General features: G+C 51.1%; 10 protein-coding genes across 10 annotated transcripts; 5 read left to right on the forward strand and 5 right to left on the reverse strand.

Moving 5' to 3' along the window:
- The first annotated feature begins 336 nt into the window (after window positions 1-336).
- Window positions 337-1552, forward strand: BO83DRAFT_379682 (ER membrane protein complex subunit 4). The gene is made up of 3 exons (XM_025531566.1): window positions 337-739; window positions 822-1174; window positions 1263-1552. Exons 1-3 carry the CDS (start codon window positions 608-610, stop codon window positions 1336-1338), a joined length of 561 nt encoding a protein of 186 aa, XP_025386775.1. The 5' UTR covers window positions 337-607; the 3' UTR covers window positions 1339-1552.
- Window positions 1549-3413, reverse strand: bna5-1 (kynureninase). The gene is made up of 4 exons (XM_025536106.1): window positions 3111-3413; window positions 2706-3049; window positions 2166-2649; window positions 1549-2114 (listed from the first exon to the last, which is right to left on the reverse strand). Exons 1-4 carry the CDS (start codon window positions 3298-3300, stop codon window positions 1672-1674), a joined length of 1461 nt encoding a protein of 486 aa, XP_025386776.1. The 5' UTR covers window positions 3301-3413; the 3' UTR covers window positions 1549-1671.
- Window positions 3414-3563: 150 nt separating this feature from the next.
- BO83DRAFT_409314 (HesB/IscA family protein) lies at window positions 3564-4935 on the forward strand (the record flags this gene model as incomplete). Its single annotated transcript, XM_025534122.1, has 3 exons — window positions 3564-3600; window positions 3627-4018; window positions 4469-4935. 3 exons carry the CDS (start codon window positions 3564-3566, stop codon window positions 4838-4840), a joined length of 801 nt encoding a protein of 266 aa, XP_025386777.1. The 3' UTR covers window positions 4841-4935.
- Window positions 4936-5637: 702 nt separating this feature from the next.
- BO83DRAFT_315878 (putative eukaryotic translation initiation factor 3 subunit EifCl) lies at window positions 5638-7220 on the reverse strand (the record flags this gene model as incomplete). Its single annotated transcript, XM_025527643.1, has 2 exons — window positions 5638-6759; window positions 6912-7220. The coding sequence occupies 2 exons, from the start codon at window positions 7218-7220 to the stop codon at window positions 5638-5640; spliced, it is 1431 nt and encodes a 476-aa protein (XP_025386778.1).
- Window positions 7221-7798: 578 nt separating this feature from the next.
- Window positions 7799-9088, reverse strand: BO83DRAFT_379687 (Tvp18 family protein). Its single transcript, XM_025531567.1, has 4 exons — window positions 8882-9088; window positions 8790-8805; window positions 8432-8527; window positions 7799-8378 (listed from the first exon to the last, which is right to left on the reverse strand). Exons 1-4 carry the CDS (start codon window positions 8916-8918, stop codon window positions 8078-8080), a joined length of 450 nt encoding a protein of 149 aa, XP_025386779.1. The 5' UTR covers window positions 8919-9088; the 3' UTR covers window positions 7799-8077.
- Window positions 9089-9338: 250 nt separating this feature from the next.
- Window positions 9339-10853, forward strand: BO83DRAFT_428496 (uncharacterized protein; the record flags this gene model as incomplete). Its single annotated transcript, XM_025535411.1, has 4 exons — window positions 9339-9381; window positions 9454-9502; window positions 9553-10600; window positions 10659-10853. The coding sequence occupies 4 exons, from the start codon at window positions 9339-9341 to the stop codon at window positions 10851-10853; spliced, it is 1335 nt and encodes a 444-aa protein (XP_025386780.1).
- A 20-nt stretch (window positions 10854-10873) lies between these two features.
- BO83DRAFT_379690 (uncharacterized protein) lies at window positions 10874-12169 on the reverse strand. The gene is made up of 2 exons (XM_025531568.1): window positions 11988-12169; window positions 10874-11914 (listed from the first exon to the last, which is right to left on the reverse strand). The coding sequence occupies exons 1-2, from the start codon at window positions 12086-12088 to the stop codon at window positions 11053-11055; spliced, it is 963 nt and encodes a 320-aa protein (XP_025386781.1). The 5' UTR covers window positions 12089-12169; the 3' UTR covers window positions 10874-11052.
- Window positions 12170-12481: 312 nt separating this feature from the next.
- BO83DRAFT_64623 (hemolysin III family protein) lies at window positions 12482-13778 on the forward strand. The gene has a single exon (XM_025537503.1). The coding sequence runs from the start codon at window positions 12572-12574 to the stop codon at window positions 13535-13537; it is 966 nt and encodes a 321-aa protein (XP_025386782.1). The 5' UTR covers window positions 12482-12571; the 3' UTR covers window positions 13538-13778.
- An 862-nt stretch (window positions 13779-14640) lies between these two features.
- On the forward strand, window positions 14641-17259 carry BO83DRAFT_400100 (3-oxoacyl-reductase; the record flags this gene model as incomplete). Its single annotated transcript, XM_025533376.1, has 6 exons — window positions 14641-14970; window positions 15019-15725; window positions 16047-16231; window positions 16326-16516; window positions 16620-16771; window positions 16854-17259. 6 exons carry the CDS (start codon window positions 14641-14643, stop codon window positions 17257-17259), a joined length of 1971 nt encoding a protein of 656 aa, XP_025386783.1.
- A 1529-nt stretch (window positions 17260-18788) lies between these two features.
- Window positions 18789-20089, reverse strand: BO83DRAFT_315767 (serine/threonine-protein kinase; the record flags this gene model as incomplete). Its single annotated transcript, XM_025527638.1, has 2 exons — window positions 18789-19426; window positions 19501-20089. The coding sequence occupies 2 exons, from the start codon at window positions 20087-20089 to the stop codon at window positions 18789-18791; spliced, it is 1227 nt and encodes a 408-aa protein (XP_025386784.1).
- Between the last annotated feature and the right edge of the window lie 557 nt (window positions 20090-20646).

Consider the following 20646-nt stretch of genomic DNA (forward strand, 5'->3'; position numbering starts at 1 on the left):
CATCTCCCCCGCTGGAACTCATGGTGCAGGTTCACAATCCTCCAATCGCTTAACCCAGTTTGTTGTCACGGATAATCACAAAAGACCTCGTCTTGAAAATCGTCAAGGAAATCGTTCACGGACGTCGGAGAGCTTCAAGGGGCACTCGATCGGTAGACTAGTTGGCTTGGTTGGTCTGCTGCTCCGAAGCTTCAATTGCATCGGAGGGGGGTTTGCAGACTAGACTCGTTAGCGTCAAGGCACACAGGGGGGGATGAGTCTGTTTAAGGGCGCAACAGTGTACTTACCTATCTCAATTAATATAACCCCAGATTATCTCCCTCTCTCTGTCCTTGATGGATGTGAAATCCAAACCGACGTCGAATGGAGCAACTTTTGGAGAGGCAGCGTGAGAATCAGGAGTGGATCGGGGGCCGCCAACTCCGCGCTGGTGGAGAAATCCATCCATCGATTCCGGCCGGATCATCGTCACTCTAATCGCTCCCTCCTCATCTCCAAGCTCGGCCTGGCTTGCGGCATCAACTTTCCTCTACCTCTCTATCCCTCAATATCCCCCAGGCACGAGGGAAGTAATTACTGAGAGTTCTTTCGACTCTCACAGTCCACCATGGTTTCTCTACCCCCTCCACCGCCGCCGCAATGGGTGGTGAGAATGAACACCCCCATGCCACGCCCATCCAAAGAGGCTACCAGTATCCCTGATCCTCCAGGCTTCTCCAGGAAATTGACTGGCAAGAACGTACGTTTTCTTTGCCGATTACTATACCCATCCCCTTATTCGCACCCAGCTCATACTAACGCGACATTCACATCCACTTCAGAACCGCGCCCAGCAGTCCTCAGCAACCTCCGCCCCATCCAAACCCGTCGAAACCGATACCCTGAAGCTCAAGAAAGCATGGGAAATTGCCCTCGCCCCCTCAAAGCAGATCCCCATGAACGCGATCATGATGTACATGTCCGGAAATAGTCTTCAGATCTTCAGTATCATGATGGTGTTTATGCTGTTCAAGGGCCCCATCCAGGGCCTGATTAATACCAACACGGTGTTCGCCAAGTTCGATACAGAGGGTACGCGTGCGAAGCTTCTGGGTGTGAAGGCGATATATGTCGTTATGCAGCTGGTGCTGTTGTGCTTGGGTATTTGGAAGGTTAATGCGATGGGACTTTTGCCGTATGTGGTGCCCGTGTTTTGTTCTTGTTTTCGCGAGAAATGTGCGCTTGGTCGGATATTGTTCATTGCTAATACTACATTGCGACAGGACTACGAGATCGGATTGGCTGGCTTGGGAGTCGGAACGGCAACCGCTGGAGCGTGCTTACTTTGCTTTTGGTTGATTGGGATGATCGTTCGGGATGAGTGTATGTTCGATGCTGTGTTAATTGAGAAAATTAAGCTATAGTCATCTGGAAGGGAGCTACCATGGTAATTGGATATGGTAGGGCTGGCACTACTAATGTATAGCTTATCATATAGGAGAGGCAGTGTTATGTGGTGCTTCAAGTTCTTACTCTGATAGTAATATGTTCATATGTAGTAGGTAATATATAGATTGGTCCATGTCTGTCCATGTCATAATTTATAGACATAAATAACATTAAATATCCAAGATGACATATACGCAATATCAACCCAGATTCGGCAGCCCAAGATACTTATCTCTCTATTGATTATTTTCGTGACTTCAAAGCCTTCTGACAGGCTTCGAAGAAGATCTGGCAAAACTCCCACACTTCCGTGTACGTGTTGTACAATGGTGCCGGTGCAACTCGGATGACGTCGGGCTTCCTTTCGTCGACTACAACTCCATGCTCTTCGAGTGTCTCCAAGACGCTATCCAAGAGTCCCGGTTCCAGCAGCAAACTGAGTTGTGCACCACGTTCTGCTGGGTTCGAAGGTGTGATGATGGAGAAAGGTCGTTTCCCAGTAGGAAAGTCTGCAGGAGAGTTCAGAAGGAGATGTTCCAAGTAGCCAGTGGCGTTCAGAGACTTTTGACGAATCTCGGTCATCGAGGTGCGATTAAACAGCTCAAGCGACGCCACGACCGCATTCATATCCAGAACGGAAGGGTTAGATAGCTGGAATCCTGCGGCACCCGTCTGTGGAACGAAGTCTGTGGTTCTCAGTTAGTCGCCGAGTAAATGCTAGCAATAAGAAAACCTACTGTTGTTCATAAGGAAGCGAGTCTTCTTGTCGCCTCCCCACCAGCCCGAGAGGCGCGGACGGAAGGGCTCCTCATCACTGCCAACCTTGTCCATCTCAACTCGGCCATGTCTCTCATGCACGAACAAAGCTGCCATACCACCCGGGCCACTGTTAAGGTACTTGTAATTACACCATGCAGCAAAATCTACATTCCAGTCGTGCAAGCGCAGGTCGACATTGCCGGCTGCATGCGCACAGTCCCAGCCAACGATGATCCCCTTGGATTGGGCATGCGCGGTAATCTTCTCGATGTCGAAGTACTGTCCTGTATAGAACTGAATGCCGGAAAGGAGCACAAGCGCTGTGCTTGAGGCATGTTCATCAATAACTCGGAGAATTTGCTCCGTTCGCAGAATCGGCTTCAAGCGGTCCTCCGGCTCGATAAGAACCATAGCATCCTCTGGGCGAAGATCGTGGTGTCTAATCTGTGATTCGATGGCGTACTATATTCAATGGGTTAAGTAGTTGCTTCTCAAGTGATTATGAGGTTCGAACCCACATGGTCACTTGGGAACGCCTTCCCTTCCAAGATAATTTTGTACCTCTCCTGGGTCGGGCGGTAGAAGCTCGCCATCAAGAAGTGTAAGTTCGCCGTCAGTGTGCCCATAACTGCCACTTCACTCTCCAGGGCTCCCACAATTGGCGCCATGAGCTTCGCGCCGGCGTCATCGACGTCAACAAATGGTGGGAGCAATTGGTCCTCGTGCGGAAGAAAATGTCCAGTTACGCCCTTGATAGCCCATGTCCGTAGATAGTAGTCAATGTACTTGCGGGCATTACGAGGTTGAACTCCCAATGAGTTTCCACAGAGATATATACACCGGGGATCAGACTCATCAGTGGCTAGATGAGAGGGCAATTGATTAGTGAAATTGAGACAATATAGCAGCGCTACGATACGTACAGCTATTGTCAATTGCCAAAGTCTTTCTTTTCAGGTCAGCTTTGGAAGGGATAATAAATTCCTTTCTGAATTCGCGCAAAGGGTCTTGTGCATCGAGAGACTCTGCGTATTCCTTGGTGAAGGCATTGATATCAGTCTTGTAGAAAAGCGGGGAGCTGACGCTCGATTCATGTGCAAGTTGAGAACTCATGACGGCATGAGCACTTTTGGTACGGTGGAGGTACTATGTACTGGTAAAAAGGAAGAGAATAAAAATACCCAAAATCCTCGTCTACTATACAATCATAGACACCATCAGCTAAGAAGGAGAAAAAGCTACAGTCATAAAAATGTCAAGCAAAGCCAACGAAGTTCCCCGCGATTATCTCAATTCTGCCACTTCTTGCCGGTCTCCGATCGACCAATGGCGTCATCCCGAACCTTCTGACTAACGGCAATAATACCTTCTTTTCGATGGCTGCTCCGAGCCTCCGATCATATTATCAATCCAGTCTTCTCATTCTCTCTCAACAAAAGTCCTCCTTCACTCGTCTTTCTTAACACCTCCTCTACCCTCTATGACAACAAATATGTCCCGTCCGATCCTCTCAACAGCCGCCCGCCGGCTCTCTCGCTCTCATTCGCCTCGCACCGCGGTTTCTGCACTTTCCCCGGCAACGTTGCCGACATTGAGCTTCTCCGCATCTTTCTGCGATACCGTTTCCCAACGATCCACGCTCCGGCCTAGATTCCTTTGCCCCCGGGCGAGCACATCCTCACCGCGATCAGTATTCCGCTTTGACGCTTTCGGGCAGCGCTCTTCCTTTTCCACCTCGAGTATCCGATCAGCTACCAAGGTGCTACAAAACCCGAGGGTTGATGAAGAGGGAAAGGACTTGTTGATTAGTATCTCGCCGAGGGCCGCGGAGGTACGTTGAAACAATATTTCCTTTCTGTCCCTGCATGCATATACTATGCTTGTTTCGAAGAGGATTGCGGAATTATGGCGATGGTACGGCTTGAGTTGCAGTCGGAGGATGAAACGGAGATGCAAGCGCATTGGCAGCAAATGCGCCGGATCACCGGAGCTAGCCTACTGTTAGCCACGATATGAACCCTCTCCCGTATGAAACAAGTACATACGACCACAGGGTGTGGAAAACAGGGCTTCCCGTCCGCTCAGCCGTACTTAAGCCACACGCCGGGAGGTTAGTAGTTGGGTGGGTGACCACCAGCGAATCCCTTCTGTTGTATGTTTTTCATTTTTTCCTTCTCTCTCCCAGAGGAGGGATAACAACATTTCTTTTTCTTTTTTCTTTTTGGCTCTTCAAGTCGCTAGAGTAATCCAGTTACATCATGAACTAACATATCTCCAACAGCGTCTCCGCGAAATCACAGATCCTTCCTCATCCCCCTCCATCACCAAGGAAGAAAACCCCTACCACCATCTCCGCATCACCGTCACAAGCGGTGGATGCCATGGATTCCAATACTTGATGTCCCTGGAGGCCGCATCCAAGATCGACGCGGAGGAGGACACTGTTTTCGCAGCCGAGCCTGAGGAGGGAGAGGCAGAGGTAGCAGGTGCCGGAGAAGCTAAAGTAGTCATGGATGAGCCATCGCTGGAGCTTCTTTCGGGCAGTACAGTGGATTATACGATGGAGTTGATTGGAAGTCAGTTCAAGATTGTGGACAACCCGCGCGCAACGAGTAACTGTGGGTGCGGAACTAGTTTTGATGTTCAGGATTGAATGAGGACCCAACTAGATAGGCCTATCATTCCTGGACACAACCATCCTAACTGTATATGTGTATCATACTAGAATATGAGATAGAGTAATGCTATACCCCCAGCTGCTTTTTCCTACCTATCTACTTGAGAGGTTGAATGGAAAATATTTGCTTAAGTCATCATCTATTTCATCATGCGGATTCTACATCCCTGTCTGTCCTCTGCTAGCTAAGACACAAACAGCTCGATGCACACAGACCAGACCGTGTGGAACCGGAAGCAAAACCAAACACAAGCATAATGGGATACGCCTTGGAACATTTCCTCAAATGAAAAACAAAAAAGGAAAAGAAGAATTCTTTTTGTCGACTCCAACCCCGTATAACCAGGATGGTCAAAAGGGTTGTGCGACCAACCCCCTGAGTAATGAGAAGCATGGACAATCGAAGCAAGATATGGGAAGCGGAGGACAGAATAAATAAATAGATAAGATAAAAAAAAGAATCATGATGTTGGTGGAATGGGGAAGACGTGAGTAAGTGAACGGGCCCACAAAAGGTGAGAGGGTAATTGATGACCCGTTCGAAAGCACGACTTGGACTCGATTGCCAACGATCCCCCTTCCCAGCTGATGATATCTCCTGAACCACACATCCCCTTCTTTCTGTTTGCACTTCAGTGTGTCTCACGTGGTTCCTTGCTGAGATTGAGTACCCCTTCGTGGAGTCTAGTTACAGACCGGACGCATGTCTCAAGTCAAATGACGTGGGGATATGCGTTTTGGCACTAGAAGGGGTCGCTGTAGCGTACTCGGACTTAGTAGACACGAGCAAGGTTCCTGAGGTACCAGTCCACAAGACGGCGTCCGGCCTTGGTCTCGCTGACGTGGATGAGGTCGTTCTCCAGAGCGTAGTCGAGGTCGTTGGCGTTGACCGGCTCGCCCTCCAGAAGTCCGCCCTCAACCCAGCGCACCTGACGGCTGCGCTGCTTGTTGATGAGGAGCCAAGAGCGGAGCTTCTCGGGCTCGACCTCCAGGAAGCCAGCCAGCTTCTTCAGGTCCATGGTGGTGTAGAGCTTCAGGTAAGAGCGGATGGTAGGGTTGTACAGGGTGTTCTTAACCTCATCCATGAAGATGGCGGTGTGATGGTCAACAGGGTCGACGTTGAGGGCCGGGTTCTCAAAGTCGGGGGGAGTGGGGCTGATGAACTTGGGGCAGGCCGAACGGAAGAGCTCCTCGAACAGAGGAAGGGCCTCGGGGCCACCATGCTGCAGGCGGTTGAGCTGCTCGCCGTACTTCTCGCGCAGGGCGGAGTGGATGGTGTCATCCAGGCGAGTGGGGTGGAGAGCGACACAGATGGCGATGAGAGCGTACATCTGGTCGTTCTTCTTGGCGATGGCATCGTAGCTGTTGCCACCCTTCTGGAAGTTCTTGGTCCGGGAAACGTAGACCAGGATGTGGCTGAACATGCGGATGGCATCGGCATAGCGACGCATCATCATGTAGGAGAAACCGACATAGTAGTAGGTGGTGAAGTGGGCCGCCATGACACGGGCGAACATGGCCTTCTTGTTCATCTCGATGTCGTCGAGGGTCTTGAGGGCAAGGCTGAAGTCACCCAACAGACAGTGGACACGCAGGAGTCCAATGATGGAGAAGTATCCCAGCATCTTGTACAGAGGGCGGGAGCCATACTCTCCGGCAAACGCCAAGGGGTCCTCACCACGCTTGATGGCAGCCAATTGCTCGTTGATCTGGGACCTTTGGATGAGGGAGTAGAGGACGTTCAGCACGGAGTAGCAACCCCACGTGTTCGGGTTCTCACGGAGAAGCTGGGCCTCCTCCTCGTTGGAGCCGCTGCGAGCGACACGGTTGCGGTAGCGGCAGAAGGATTCGAACTGGTAGATGAACTCGTCGATGACATCCCAGGCCCAGTAGTACTATTGACAATAAGACGGGTTAGTTAGCACAGTGTATCAACTGCGGTGATTCAACCGCACACAATTGCAAGTCAAGGCAGCGAAACATGCATCAAATACAGCCGCAGCCGCGGCCACAGCCCGTCGCACCTAACAGATGGAGGAGTACATACAGAAGGAACCTCGAGCTCAACCGGACCCTCAGAGTTCAGGATGTAGTGGAAAAGGCTGCAGTAGTTGTCGTAGCTTGCGAACTTGGTCTCGAGAGTAGCCTGGTACTCGAGCGGGGTGGCAGCAGCAGCGAGCTGTGCCTGGAGGTCCTGCGTCTGGGAACCACCTCCAAGGGATGTCGTTCTGTCCAACTCACTCATGCCATCGTCGAAGTTGACCTGCTCGCGGTAGTCGTTGACAAGCGCTTCCTCCTCCACATCGGACTCGTCGCCCAAGTTGGGGTGCGCGTTGGCGCGCTCTTCGTAGGACATTTTGCGATAGAAGTACGTCTGTCGACGAGTAGGAAATTGTCCGGCAAACGGTCGGGGGGGATGGGTGGGGAGGAGAGGGGGCACGTCGTCTGGCGTAGCGGTTCGGCGTCGGCGTGTGGGATTTCGATTGTTTCGGCGGAGTCGAATTTTGAGGGTTTTCGCTTGAATGAGTTGTGCTTATCTTATCTGGGGATAACTTCAGTGCTGAGTCAGCTATGCACGACCATTCGGGCACAACTGGATTCCTGCATGTAAATGTAACTAGTTTACTAGTATAGAAGATCACTTTATTTAACATTCGTTCCTTCATTGTTCCCCGCGTTGGAACAAGCTTATCTTTAGCTCTCAGCCCCTACAGCATATTCTATGCAAACAAATCTATTCATTCATCGCCAGGATGCTAATCGGGTATTCGCTGGGGCGAGATGGTAAATATTACATGATTCATCTAAAACTCATTGTAACAGTTTTTGAGCAAGTCTCAAGAGCAAAAACAGGACTGCAAATACGACACAAAGAAGAAAATCAATAAAGGCACATGAGCAGAAACTTCAGTAGCCCGAGCCGTAGGGGTCCCAATTTCTCAAAACAGTATGCTATACGAGTACAAGACCCTGCTCGGCAGCGTCAAGAACAGTACAGTCGATTCATAATCGTGGCGCATTCAGCCCAGAGATGGTTCTTAGCCGTCTCTTTTTCCATTCCAGGTCAGTCACCTGCAGCAGAATCGCTTAGCATGAGAACAACATGTGGCTCTTTTCGAGCGCAGTGCACGAACGTTGAAGATGACATGTGCAATAGCTGCATGACAGGCGAAAGGTCTACCTTAGCTTCATAAATCACGTTTCAGACCAGTCTTAGACGATCATCTGCGCAAGACCTTGGCCGCCCAAAGTCTTGCTGCCAACGAATTCCTGGCTCTTGAGACCCGCCAGTGCATAGAACAAACCGGCGATGAGTAGGAACACGGCAGCCGCAATCAAACTGGTAGCGGACTTGATAAGACTGAGCCATTGCACAACACTCATCACTGTATACATTGCAGCGCGCATCCAGTTTGTGGTGAAGCGTCGGATAAATGCATCGAATTTTGGTGATGTGGGGCATATTCTGAGGAGGAAGGGCACTTCGGCGAAGATGAGGATCAAACCAGAGATGCTGTGTATTGTAAGCTTCTGAACCAGTGTAAGAATAGAAAAGGAAAAGCTCACAGGCACAGAACACTAAAGATGATAATCACGACGTCGAACGAGAAGATGTTGGCGATACCGAGAGCCAAGCACAAGACGATGCAGATCACGCCCGTCCTACGTCAGACATCGATTAGCAAAACTGCCTTTAAACGCCATATTTCTAGCTCCAATGTTGTCGCAATCGCCCAAATCCTATGCGCGAGCATTCAAAGTGTATGGTTGTCCAAGGCGGCAACTGAAGCAGGTCCTTTCAAGACAGCGCCAAGCGCTGTGCTCAAGAGATTCAGGCAACCATCATTCGTTTTCGCAAATGTTGTAGAGGCGCACAGTTGGGCGGCGGCGGGCGAGAAAGAAAGTAGAGAAAAGCGTTACAAACCATTGTCCATAGATACCTATGTGATCAGTTGTTAGTTATCCCTTGCTTCGTATGTCCAAGAATAAGTCATTGTAAACAAGGCAGGTCCGTACTGAAGTTTCTCGAGCGGAGCTCCTCGGCGAGAGTCATAGTGCCGAATGAAGATGCGGGATATTTGATGATGCAGAGAACGGTTCAAGTCAGGGTGTATAGAGCAACGGCAGTGCGATGCTGAGGGTAGCCTTATATAGAGGTGGTGGGAAGTATGGTCGGTTGATCGTGTGGCTACTACTTAAGATTACCAGCCGGGAGTAGACGCGATTGACGGTTTGAATGGGGCCAGTTTCTCTGTCCGGGCCGATCCCTTCACCGCGCGGCAGAATGGGCTCTTCCGCCTTTGAGGTCGGGGATCCCGCATTATTATGTTGCCAGCAACTTTCCCCGGTTCCTAGATAAAGAGCTCGCCAATCTGCAACAGAAGGCTTTCCACCGCGGGAACTGAGTACAAGCCTCGAGAATTTTGGACTAGGCTGACTATCAAGAATCGTCGATTTCTCCACTGCTACAGCTATGGAGGCTTCGCCAACTAAACACGCCCGCAATGTCTCTAGATGTAAGGAGCATTAATGTTCGATGCTTGTTGTATCATCGGCAATCTAAGGAATATAAGGCTGATTCGTCCTAGCTTCACGGCCGCGTAGCACAACGAAGGGTCCTTTAGATCAGCCAGATGAGTGAGCAGCGAATCTGCTTGAATAGTTAGGCCTATACTAACAATTACAAGCCCGCTCGGCTCCGAAACAGTGAACACAGCCGCATCCCCAAGGCCGGCTACAGCAGACTTTGCTGGATTTACCGGCGCTTCGTTTAGCAGACTGGATCCATTGGGGCCAGATGAACTGCCACCAACAGTGGAGAAGGATCTCTCGTACTTGCTTCGGTATGATGTATATCATTCGCTGTCTCAGGTAGAAATACCGCACGCTCTTCGCTCTGAGTTCCTTGCTCCAACGTCAGATGAATCGCTGTCCACAAGCCTAGCCACCCTTGAGCGGCTTCTGGCTGAAGGTCACTTTCTGCTCGCTGCTTATTTGTGTGGGACGATCTTAACATCCTCGTTGATCTCGCCTACTGACATCAAACGAATCTTTGCTCTCTTTTACACTCGGCTAGCGTGCCTGCAACTGTCAGGAAATACGATCATTGCAGCGCAAGAGTCAAAGGCGCTTGAAGACCTGAGCTCCGCCTTCTATTATGTGGAACCGATTGCTGGGACGTCTGATAAGCACCCAAACTATCCTCGTCACATCGTACCATGGCCCCTACGAGTGCTGGCTATTAGACTCCAGAGCATTGGATTCGGCGACTCACGTAGGGGCATTGGCGGACTCTACGAGGTTGGCTTGGAAGCACGAAGGGAGATTTTGCGGCCAGATGTGGACCCCGAAGAGCGCAAGTTGTGGAGAGAGCGATTGTCTGACCTCGGCATGAGGAATGTGAACGCGCTCATTGAGATGGGGGATCTGGATGCTGCTAGGAGATCTCTCGCCAGCTTGCGAATAGCAGAACCGGAAAGTGAGATCAATAAACTGAGAAAAGTACTTTTGATGCTCATAATTGGCGATCTTGATGCTGCGAGGCAGGTATGTGGCGAGGCGAGCGATGCCGGGAACACCGTGTTTCGCCCGCTCCTCAGTATGGCCGAGGGTCGGTACGACGACGCAGTGGCTGAATGGCGCGCCTTACTTGGCAACGAGGAACGCAGACCCGATGAGTCCATGATCTCGCAGAACCTGGCGGTGTGCTTGTTGTACACTGGTAGGTTGAACGAAGTAAGTCATATTCCACAAAGATTACCTACTACCAAGCCCGTGCTTAACCATGCCACAGGCACGTGAGGTCCTCGAGTCACTGGTGCACGCAAACCACTCGTTCTCGAGTCTCGTGTTCAACTTGTCAACCGTCTACGAACTATGCTCTGATAAATCCGCCAAGCTAAAGACCGACCTTGTAGAAAGAGTGGCCAGACAACCAGTCACTGGGACTACTAATCTTGATCGGCCCAACGGGGACTTCAAACTTTAATGACAGCATGAGTCACGGAAAGTCTACACTTGATGGCAAGGAGGTCCCGAGTTCTAAGACTGGTACGCTATTCTAAGAATGCCTGTCGGATCCTCCAACTATATAGCCGTCTAAACACCTGAAACAAACACCATACTCCGTCAATGCCCGTATAAGCGCCAGATAACGATGCAGCAATGACAATATCAAATCGACAACATCATGGATTCTCCTTTATAGGTGCAAGGTTATTTTGGGGCCTTTGCTTTGGCTTCCGGATGATGATTCTGTCGCCCTCTTTCTCCCAACCTAGGCTCTCCGCCTTTACCAGGTTCTCCCATGTCCAATTGCTGTCACCGGTGCAACCTTCAGTGATCCATCTGGTGTCAGTGCTGAGATAAGCTTTGCCGACTGCTTTGAGAGCATGTCGTCTGACGCGGTCTTCAGCCCAATTCATGACGGCACGCATCCGGGAATCTACATCTTGCCGGATCTGCCAGAACACAATCCAGTTATCATGTGCCAGGGCGTTCAAGACACAGTCTATAGTCGATGACCGAAAACCGTATCGTCTGCGCGCACGCGCACGAAGTTGATAAGCAGCAACCATGTCCTCCTGTCGACATGCGTAATCCAGGATCCAATACGAAATGAGTTCTTTCAGGTCAGAGTCCGGCAAAGGGTGAGAAGAAGTGTGTAATTCCTCTAGGATGTAGCGAAAGGAAGGAAAGTATGATGGAGGATGTCGGGCTTGAATCGCGAACTTGATGGAAAAGATGTGGACTTGCTGGGAGAAAGAGATGGGAACTGTGGAGCTGGTAGCCAGAACCGCCTCGCGCAGCTTGCGAAGAGAGAGGAGAATGGCGGATAGTTCAGTGGAGGGGGAAGGACTACGGGGCCCTGTCGACTTATTGTTCAAGGAGGGAAGAGAAGCTGGTGGATTGCTGGTGGCATCGCTCGAAGCGCTCCTGGGAAGTGACGTCCATGCCGCTTCTAGGTTTTTGGAATGGCGGGCGCAGAATTCCATGTACCGATTTACAATCTTGTCATAGTACTCCTTCTGAACCTTATGGTCTAGCAATCTGTGAGTGTCAGCGCTGCCGCAGTTAACCGCATCGTCGCTCCACCATGGGCATCAGGAGGCCGTGAGCATACTTTCGATCGCCTTTAGATACAAACCCCACGGTGTCGAGCGAGTCTGCCACGGGCTTTAACCGACTGCCTGGGGCTTTATCGGGCTGCGCACGACCAGACATGGTGTATATATAGTGGGTCGCAAAAGAAAAAAAAACAGAGAGGGGTTATTGATATTGCGTCATGCTCGAATTGGAGATGAAGCTATCCAAAGTGATGGACTGGTGAATTGATCTGCGGGGATCCCGTCGGGGAAGTGCCGGGCTGTTTGTCTCATTTGCACCGTTTGTCAGGTTTCCCAACGAGCCAAAAGTCCCAAAAGGGAACGGCGATACTCCGCGGAATCCCCAACGCTATTCTTCAGGTTCCTCACCCATCACTTCGGGTTGGGGTGTTACAGGGGGGTTGTTTTGCTTCTTCTTGACCCTTTAATCTGCTTTTCCGTGTACATATTTCTTTTTCTGCTCTTACTAGACGGTCATCTTACCTCATTCTCACGCGTATACTCCCCCCGAGGACCACCCCGATTACGGAGCAACCGCTAGCCATCTGCTCACCGGAGATCTGGGATCTGTCATTCTGTCTGCATCCTGCATGTGAGGAATATGTCCACTCGCCAGCGTCGCCCCACTCAAGCCCATGAGAAGGATCTGGGTACCAGCCAGCCTGCTGTGGTGGCAGCTGCGGTGTTGGAACAGCCTTCCCAAGTCATCAGAAAGCTTCTTCACTGGGATGATCTGCCCCATTGGCAGCGCGACAACCAGCACATCCACACGGGCTATCGGCCGGCTTCATTCTCTCTTCTGGTCTCCCTGCAGTCCTTGACCTACCTTCACAATGAAACGGTCAACATCTACACGCATCTGCTGCCGTCCCTACTGGCCGTTCCAGCGGCTGGGCTTCTCTATCGGGCACTAGCTCCGCGATATGAGAATGCCACCCAGGCGGATCTGATTGCTTTTGGATGCTTCTTCGCGGGGGCGGCCTTCTGTTTGGGCATGTCTGCAACATATCATACCATTTCGAACCATTCCCCCCTCGTGGCCCGCATCGGAAACACGTTTGACTATGTTGGTATCGTAGGGCTTATCGTGGGCAGCTTCGTGCCTAGCGTGTACTTTGGATTCTACTGTATGCCTGATCTGCAACGGTTGTATTGGACGATGATCTGCGCCCTCGGTCTTGGCTGCATCCTTGTTTCGATCTTCCCTCATTTCCGGACGCCTCGGTGGCGGCCATTCCGTGCGGCCATGTTTGTCGGCATGGGTCTGTCAGCGGTGTTCCCCGTGATCCACGGCTTACGCTTGTACGGTCTGGAGCAGATGACACGCCAAATTGGGCTCGGTTGGCTACTTCTCCAAGGTTTTCTGTACATTTTGGGAGCAACCATCTATGCGGCCCGGGTGCCGGAGCGCTTGCGACCAGGCCACTTCGATCTCTGGGGCAGCTCCCACCAGATCTTTCATGTGCTGGTGGTCTGCGCCGCCATTGCTCATCTGACCGGGTTGCTAAAGGCATTTGATTACAGACACAGCGGCATTGCAGACAGTTGTCTTGGGGCCGCGCAGTGATTCGCCCGCTGAACCTTGGGACATCGCACAGGCAGGACGTCCTGTGGAGGGGGGAGAAGGGGGGAGGGGGGCGCGCGGCGCCCCCTAAACATCACCACCTGTAGCCATAACTTAATCGCCTCAAGAAGTAATAGAGATGACATGATGATGATGCTGACGTCTTCACGGCTGATACGAGACATGTCTAACCTTGAATTTCACATGCTGACCATTGCAACATGGCAAAGCCAGAGATGAGAGAAGCATTGCAGAAACCTTCCTTCTCCAAAGAAGGTAATAAGAAAAGGGAAAGAGAGGGAGAAAAACACGCAAACGAGGGGAAGTCCAGGATACAATCATAAGAATAGACCTTGGGTCTTGCGACAGCATGAACGTTCACCGCTTGCCTGGGCATTTCAAACCGGGCAGGCGAATAGGGATGCGTTCCCGCATCGATTTACAGCTCACATGGTGTGCTGGCCTGCATACCGATAGAATCACCCTAGACGGCATGCTGCGGTTCCTCATTGGATGCTACGTCAGACACAATAGTCTTGCATCGTCGTGGCTCCTTCGAGCACATTAGAGTTATTCGGCCTAGTGGCCCCCACTGAATTGACGACGATGTTGCACCTGAGCTTATTCTTCCAGGCTTCTTACGTTGGAGGACGGTCCCCCGCGGCGCTGGCTGATGTAGGCAGCCCCTATCAGAGGCAGTTGGGCCGGTAGCCAAGCAATCTGGCATTTGCCATTTCTGACAAGTAAGATGGAGGTCAGTTGGACTATTGCTGAAGAATCTGCCAGTTGGAGGACTGGACACGGCTCCCATGCGAGGTGGATCAGATGAAATCTTAGGGTTTCACAACGGCTGACTTCATCTGCGCTTGCCGTCGGTTCATGAATCCCGATACGAGCCCTGCATGCCAGGGCGGCTGGTATATATAAGATTGCGCTGGTTGATGCGCTGATGAAGAGTGGTTTGATCTTTCTCCTCTCCTTGGTATTCCCAGTAATATCGCCACACCCGTTTGCTTGAGGCTCCCCTTTTGGTCGACCTCACCTCGTTATCCTCTGATATCACGACGACCCTGCTTCATATTCTGTACCTACAATCTACCATATAAATGCTGGCCGAATCCGAAACCCCCGTCAGCAACGGGGATCCGCCGAAGCTCCGGGCTGCCTGTGAGAATTGCCGACAGTCAAAGGTGAAATGTAACCTATCTGGGAAAGACACCTGCATTCGCTGTATGCGTCATGGGTTGCCCTGTCGATACCGCGTCGCCAATCGTTCTGGGAAGCCAAAAGGGAGCAAGAACCGTGCCACGCTGCGGAAACTTGGGCAGTTGCAAGACGAGAAGAAGCCTACAATACCTACCAACGGATGGGCAGAATCAGTAGCCAAAGGACAACCGCCTCGTATCAGCTATGACGACAATGGTGTCGACGCAACGGTTCGTTCATCTTGTACTCGTTAACAATCAACAGTCTAACGGTTATAGAGTACGCAAAGCACCAGCCCAGCCAGTCAGTCCAGAAGCCCCGATAGCCACGGGGCGAATTTGGCTGACACGACGTTGCTGACCGATCAGACCATGGAGTATCCATCAATAGGGGAGACGCTGGCCCCAGTGTTCAATCCCTCCATGTCGCCGCCATTCCTCCCGAAGGAGTTCATCTCCCGGGGCTTCACCGGCTGTCCGCTCGCCGTCCACATCTCCAACCCACTCCAGCCCTGTGAATGCACCAACGCACTCTTATACAACGTAAACCAGATTCGGACCATGCTGGCAGAGAGCATGCGTCTACGACTGGACCAGATCCTACAGGGCATCAACATCGCATTGACCGCGTGTCGGAACTTTCTCCGGTGCCCCAATTGCCACAAAGACCACACAAACCTACTGTATTCAGTATCCATACTGGATATTACACTCCAGCTCCTCGAGTATTGGACCTCGTATGAGCTCTCATCCGTGCCTGCTGGCGACCACAACATCATCCTTCCCTACGGCGAGTACGAGATGGGCCCGGACGAGACGCGCCGGATCCGCCGGTACCTCATCCGAGGTCGAGCCCTGCAGTGCCGGGAGGTACTGGGGCTACTCAAGGACGCAGTCGAAATGAGCCGACATCTGAGTCCCGAGCTCCGAGAGCTCAATGGGACGGACGGACTGGAGGTGGAATGGTTCCAGCAGATGCTGGGGGGGTATGATACGATGGTGGAGACTATTTTACGAGCGATGTCGGATAATCTGTGCACGTAGATTAAGCTTGAATCATTCAATTACTTTATACCTCGTTATGTAGTATACGACCATTCGTAGGTGGATTGTAGTCCCTTCTAAACATAGTAAGTAAGAAGTTAGTCCAGGAACCAACCGAGCGGCATTTCGGCAGACCAACGAGCCTCGGCATATCCAACTCCGCATTTGTAGATCCTCTTATATCCATCCCCACCGCACCTCCAACTACCCTACTTCCACTCAACTAACACTCATTGAACTTAACCACGCCCACCCAAACCTAGCCCACAATACAAAAGAGCAAAAATGAACCGCCTCACTCAAATAACCTCGCACCTCAACTACCCCCACGGCCTACTAGCCAACCAAGTGGCCATCATCACCGGCGCCGGCCAAGGCATCGGGGCCGAAACCGCCCGGTTGTTCGCCAACGAGGGAGCGAAGGTGATTATAGCTGATATAGATGGAGGTATGCCCTCTATACATGTTACAGAATCCGCCATTGAGCAACGAGTACCGAAAAAAGAAAAGTGAAATAGGGGATATACTGATAGCTAGAATAGAAAAAGCCTCCGCCGTCGCAACTTCCATCAACGCAGCCCTTGGTGAAACTAAGGCAATAGCTGTCCCTGGCGACATCCTCAACGACACGTACATCGAAGAACTCGTCACCAAGGCCGCGGACTTTGGGGGTGGGAAGATACACATTATTGTGAATAATGCGGGGTTTACCTGGGATGGGGTTATACATAAGGTAATTCCCCCTTTTATACTATACTTTGATATATATATATATATATATATATATACATATATATACTACAAGTACTAACGAATCATTAAAATGGTGGGTATAGATGACCGATACCCAATTCACAACGATGCTCAACGTTCACGCCACAGCACCATTCAAACTCATCCGTGCAGCAGCAAAATACTTCCGTGTGAAGGATGGGGAATCTCGCGTGGTGATTAATATTAGTAGTACGAGTGGGGTACATGGCAATGCGTACGTTACTACCTTTCCCCCCTTTCTAACCCATTCCCTTCTCTTATACATACAATCTAATTAACACTGTGTGATATGGCAGCGGCCAAGCCAACTACGCCGTCGCCAAAGCAGGCATAACCGGACTGACGAAGACCATCGCGAAAGAATGGGGACCTGCGTTCGGAGTCCGCGCGAATACCATTGCATTTGGGTTCGTGAAGACCCGGTTGACTGCGGCGAAGGAGGAAGGGGCATTTATTGCCATGGCGGATGGAACGAAGGTCGCGTTGGGGATTCCGGGGAAGCAGTTGGATAGTAGGCGGACTGGAACTACTACTAGTAGTTCTGATGAGAAGAAGAAGGGAGGTAGTGATTATCCTGATATTCCGCTGGGACGGCCGGCTAGTCCGGAGGAGGCGGCGAGGGCGGTTTTGGGGGTGGCGAGTCCGTTGTTTTCGTATGTGAGTGGGGAGACTATTAGGGTTACGGGGGGGAGGAATATGTGATTTTTCTTTTCAATTTCATTTCATTTATTCATTGGTATGTTGTTATAAGGCCTCCCAGATTGATTGGTCTATAAATGAGTGGATGGTTATTGGAAGTATGTGTGTAGTGTAATGCGATATCAGAAGTCGCATTCATATAGTTCAGTTGTGGTCTGGTAGATGGTATCTATCATACATGGTATCATATAGTACAAAACCAATTGATTTCTTCTCGTTTGGTCGTAAATCATCACTGGTCCAAAATGTAAGGCTGCGATAAGAATCCGACCAGGCCCAGCCAGGTCACACTTTAAAGTAAAAAAAACCATAGTATACTGCATATAGACAATGACTGGTTGAGACAGGCCTGCTCACCCGCCTGGTGGCTGCCTCCCCGTCGGACAGCTGGCCCCTCTCTTCAGGGGTAGTCGGGGGGTCCAGACCAGACTCCAGAGTCAATTTTTTTTTCTCGTAGGCGCCGGCTGATGGTTGCATCAGCAGCATTGACTGGTTGTGCTAGACTGCTACAGCATAGCAGGGAACAGACGGCGACTCGCCAGTGGACCACAGCTTCACGTCGTGGGTCTCACTGGAAGAGCGTGTCATCAGGCCCAAGTCAGTGTACCAGCAGAAGGGGAGAGATAGAGAGAAAAGCATCTTCTAGTCCTCGTCTATTGCAGATATCGTATCCAAGGATGTTCCACCCTGGTTCACGCGGTTGCACCGAAAACACATTCCAGCCTCTCACCACAGCCAGCCAGTCAGACTGAATATCAGTCTGGCGGCTTCCCCCTAATAGGGAGACAGTCCGAAATCAAAACTATTTATCGACAGATTATGTAAAATGAAGTAGTAGTAGTAGAGTAGTAGGAAAACGAAGAAGAAGAGTAGTCCTCAACGACTCAAGGTATCATCCCAAAAGAGCGACCAAGTGTGCCATCCAACTCCTAGCGGTAAAGTTCGACAATCAAAATGCAAATGCTTCATCTCTGCTCCGGGGTATTTTTCTTTTCTTCTTTCCATGACAATGGCCGATGGTGAAAACGCCAGCAACACCACCAAGTAACACCAAACACAAGTATATCACCAGAAACGCAAGAGACCCTCCCAATGTGGTGACAAATTAATAATAACATAGCCACGGTTTCTGCCTTCCAACGGACTCGCAGGGCGAGCTGACAGAACACCGTTTCCTCAAAAGGGCAATTTATGCCCGACGGCTGAGCTCCAGTAGATGTCAATCCGGGTATAATATCCAAACTCCAAGGAATGGAAGCCAACGGTGTAAAGAGTGGGAAATAGAAAAGGCGTATGTCCAGAAAGGAAATCGATCTCCTCGGATTTCCTCCGGCGGAAATAATACAAGGTCGCTGGAATAATGCAAGGCGGAGATGATCCAAGAATAGGTGTAGTAAAGATCCAAATCCAGTGGGATGTAATATCGAAAGAATTGCCGTAAATCGTAAACCTGCGTTAAGTGGGCCTTTTTTCGTTTTTTATTTTTATTTCTTTTCTTGCTTTCCCTTGTAGGGTGGACGGTGAGGTCCAGTTTAGCAAACGGGAATTGGAATGGTAAAAGGGGCATGGGCAAGATGCGGCTCCGGGATACCACCGCAAGAGACAGGGTCCATAAAGTCATCTTTGCATTCCAGTCCCGGCTCCAGGCCCACGGAAGACATCGACGAGACACTGTCAAGGTCGGGGTAGCCTTCCGTGAAGGATGAAGCATCCGAGACGGCAGACTCCGAAAAGTCGGAGTACTGCGATGACCCAGAGGAGACAGAGGAGGTTTGGGTGTTGAAGGCGTCCACGGGAACGGACACCGGAACCGGACCGTTGACGTAGTCAACCGGCACCGGTCCGCTGGCAGACCAGGGGGCGATGGGGTTCATGGTAAACCGCGGGCACTCCAGGATCAACTGGCGAAGCTCCGGGATGGTAATCCTCTTGGAGGGGTCGCACTCAAAGATGCGGTTCAGGATGCAGATCATCTCATCCGACAGTGGCAGGATGGACTTCAGGAAGTAAGGATCCTTGAGATAAGCTCGGAACGTGGAGTCCTCGATCGAGGCACGTTTCCAGGGGTTGCGACCGCAGGTCAAGTTGACAAGGATAACACCTAGACTCCACACATCATTGGGTGCCGACTCATAGCACGACATGGGACGGGGGTTTGGTTGCTGGCATTCTTTTGGTATCATCTTCGTCAGTGAATGTTTCATCGGAATGTTTCGGGTGGGGGAGGGAAGGGCATTCACGCACCTGGTGACATGTAGAAAGTGGATCCGCAACCAAAATCCGACGTCACGTAGTCCGTAGTAGCCAGGCCAAAGTCAGCAAGCTTGACCGTCAAGCCCTGGTCCGTTACCAAGATGTTTTCCGGCTTGAGGTCCCGATGGTAGATTCCCAGGGAGTGGCAGAACTGGACGGCATCCAGGATTTGAAGGAAGACACGCTTGACCAAGGGGTCATTGCCCACGAAGTTGCCCTTTTCAGTAATACTGGAGAAGAGATCGCCCTCGGGACAAAACTCAATCACCACGTAGGTGCAATCGACGGAATCCATAATGCGGACCAGGGAAACCACATTGGGATGTTGGCTGGCCAGATGGTGGAGCTTGATTTCCCGCTGCTGGAACTTGAGCTGCCGGGGATCCAGCCCGGTCTTGTTGAGGGCCTTGACAGCATACAGAACATTGGTATGAATGTCGACGGCCGTGTACACCACTCCATAGGCACCGACGCCCAGGATGCTGGTGAGTTCCAGACGGTTGGCCAAGAGAAATCCTAGACGGTCCTCCGGAGCATAGCAACGGGAGATGGGCGGAGAAGGAGGCGGAGTGGGGGGCATGGGGGGATACATGCCGTACAGGGGAGAAGGGGGTAGCATGAGCATGAGGGAAGGTAGGTTTTGGGATAGGCTTTTTTCTTGCTTTGGTGGATTGGTGACAGGCAAGTAAGACTCGAAGCACGCACCGGCACTTGAGTCTTTCCCTGAAGAAGAGTATAGTATTGGAAGGGAGGGGAAAGGAGAGGGAAGGAGGGGGAGGTAAATGGTAGTTTCTTGTCTCAACGGCTGTAAGGGGTGGTTTGTTGATATAAATCCTGGGGGTCCAAAATCCGGTGGCGGGTTTCAGGTAGTCATCCAAACCAGTGAGCAAAGTACGGGATAGCCGGGAGTGAGAGAGAAGAGCACCAAAGGAGAGTCGCCAGTCTTTCCTTAATAGATAATTTTTTTTTTTCACTTGTTCAAGGAGCCATTGAAGGAATGCAGTTGATCAACTTGGATAAGCAATCAGATCCTAGGGAATGTCCAACGGAAGGCCGTGGGTAAGATGGTGATGGTAGTAGTAGTAGTTGTGGTGGTTGAAGATAAGTAGTAGCGGGAGTGGCAGTGGCAGTTGGTGG

Source organism: Aspergillus eucalypticola (assembly GCF_003184535.1).
Source record: "Aspergillus eucalypticola CBS 122712 chromosome Unknown BO83scaffold_17, whole genome shotgun sequence".
Taxonomy (NCBI): Eukaryota; Fungi; Ascomycota; class Eurotiomycetes; order Eurotiales; family Aspergillaceae; genus Aspergillus; species Aspergillus eucalypticola.

What these genes read in the sequence shown, in the direction of transcription:
- BO83DRAFT_379682 (XM_025531566.1), top strand. Translation starts at nt 608, where the DNA reads ATGGTTTCTCTACCCCCTCCACCGCCGCCGCAATGGGTGGTGAGAATG. An exon ending in GGAAATTGACTGGCAAGAAC is followed by an intron (nt 740 to 821) that starts GTACGTTTTCTT and finishes CATCCACTTCAG; the next exon opens with AACCGCGCCCAGCAGTCCTC. An exon ending in AATGCGATGGGACTTTTGCC is followed by an intron (nt 1,175 to 1,262) that starts GTATGTGGTGCC and finishes ACATTGCGACAG; the next exon opens with GACTACGAGATCGGATTGGC.
- bna5-1 (XM_025536106.1), bottom strand. Translation starts at nt 3,300, where the DNA reads ATGAGTTCTCAACTTGCACATGAATCGAGCGTCAGCTCCCCGCTTTTC. An exon ending in TTTGGCAATTGACAATAGCT is followed by an intron (nt 3,050 to 3,110) that starts GTACGTATCGTA and finishes CCTCTCATCTAG; the next exon opens with CCACTGATGAGTCTGATCCC. An exon ending in TCGCTTCCTTATGAACAACA is followed by an intron (nt 2,115 to 2,165) that starts GTAGGTTTTCTT and finishes TGAGAACCACAG; the next exon opens with ACTTCGTTCCACAGACGGGT.
- BO83DRAFT_379687 (XM_025531567.1), bottom strand. Translation starts at nt 8,918, where the DNA reads ATGACTCTCGCCGAGGAGCTCCGCTCGAGAAACTTCA. An exon ending in ATCTTTAGTGTTCTGTGCCT is followed by an intron (nt 8,379 to 8,431) that starts GTGAGCTTTTCC and finishes TACAATACACAG; the next exon opens with CATCTCTGGTTTGATCCTCA.
- BO83DRAFT_379690 (XM_025531568.1), bottom strand. Translation starts at nt 12,088, where the DNA reads ATGTCTGGTCGTGCGCAGCCCGATAAAGCCCCAGGCAGTCGGTTAAAG. An exon ending in GTATCTAAAGGCGATCGAAA is followed by an intron (nt 11,915 to 11,987) that starts GTATGCTCACGG and finishes TGACACTCACAG; the next exon opens with ATTGCTAGACCATAAGGTTC.
- BO83DRAFT_64623 (XM_025537503.1), top strand. Translation starts at nt 12,572, where the DNA reads ATGTCCACTCGCCAGCGTCGCCCCACTCAAGCCCATGAGAAGGATCTG.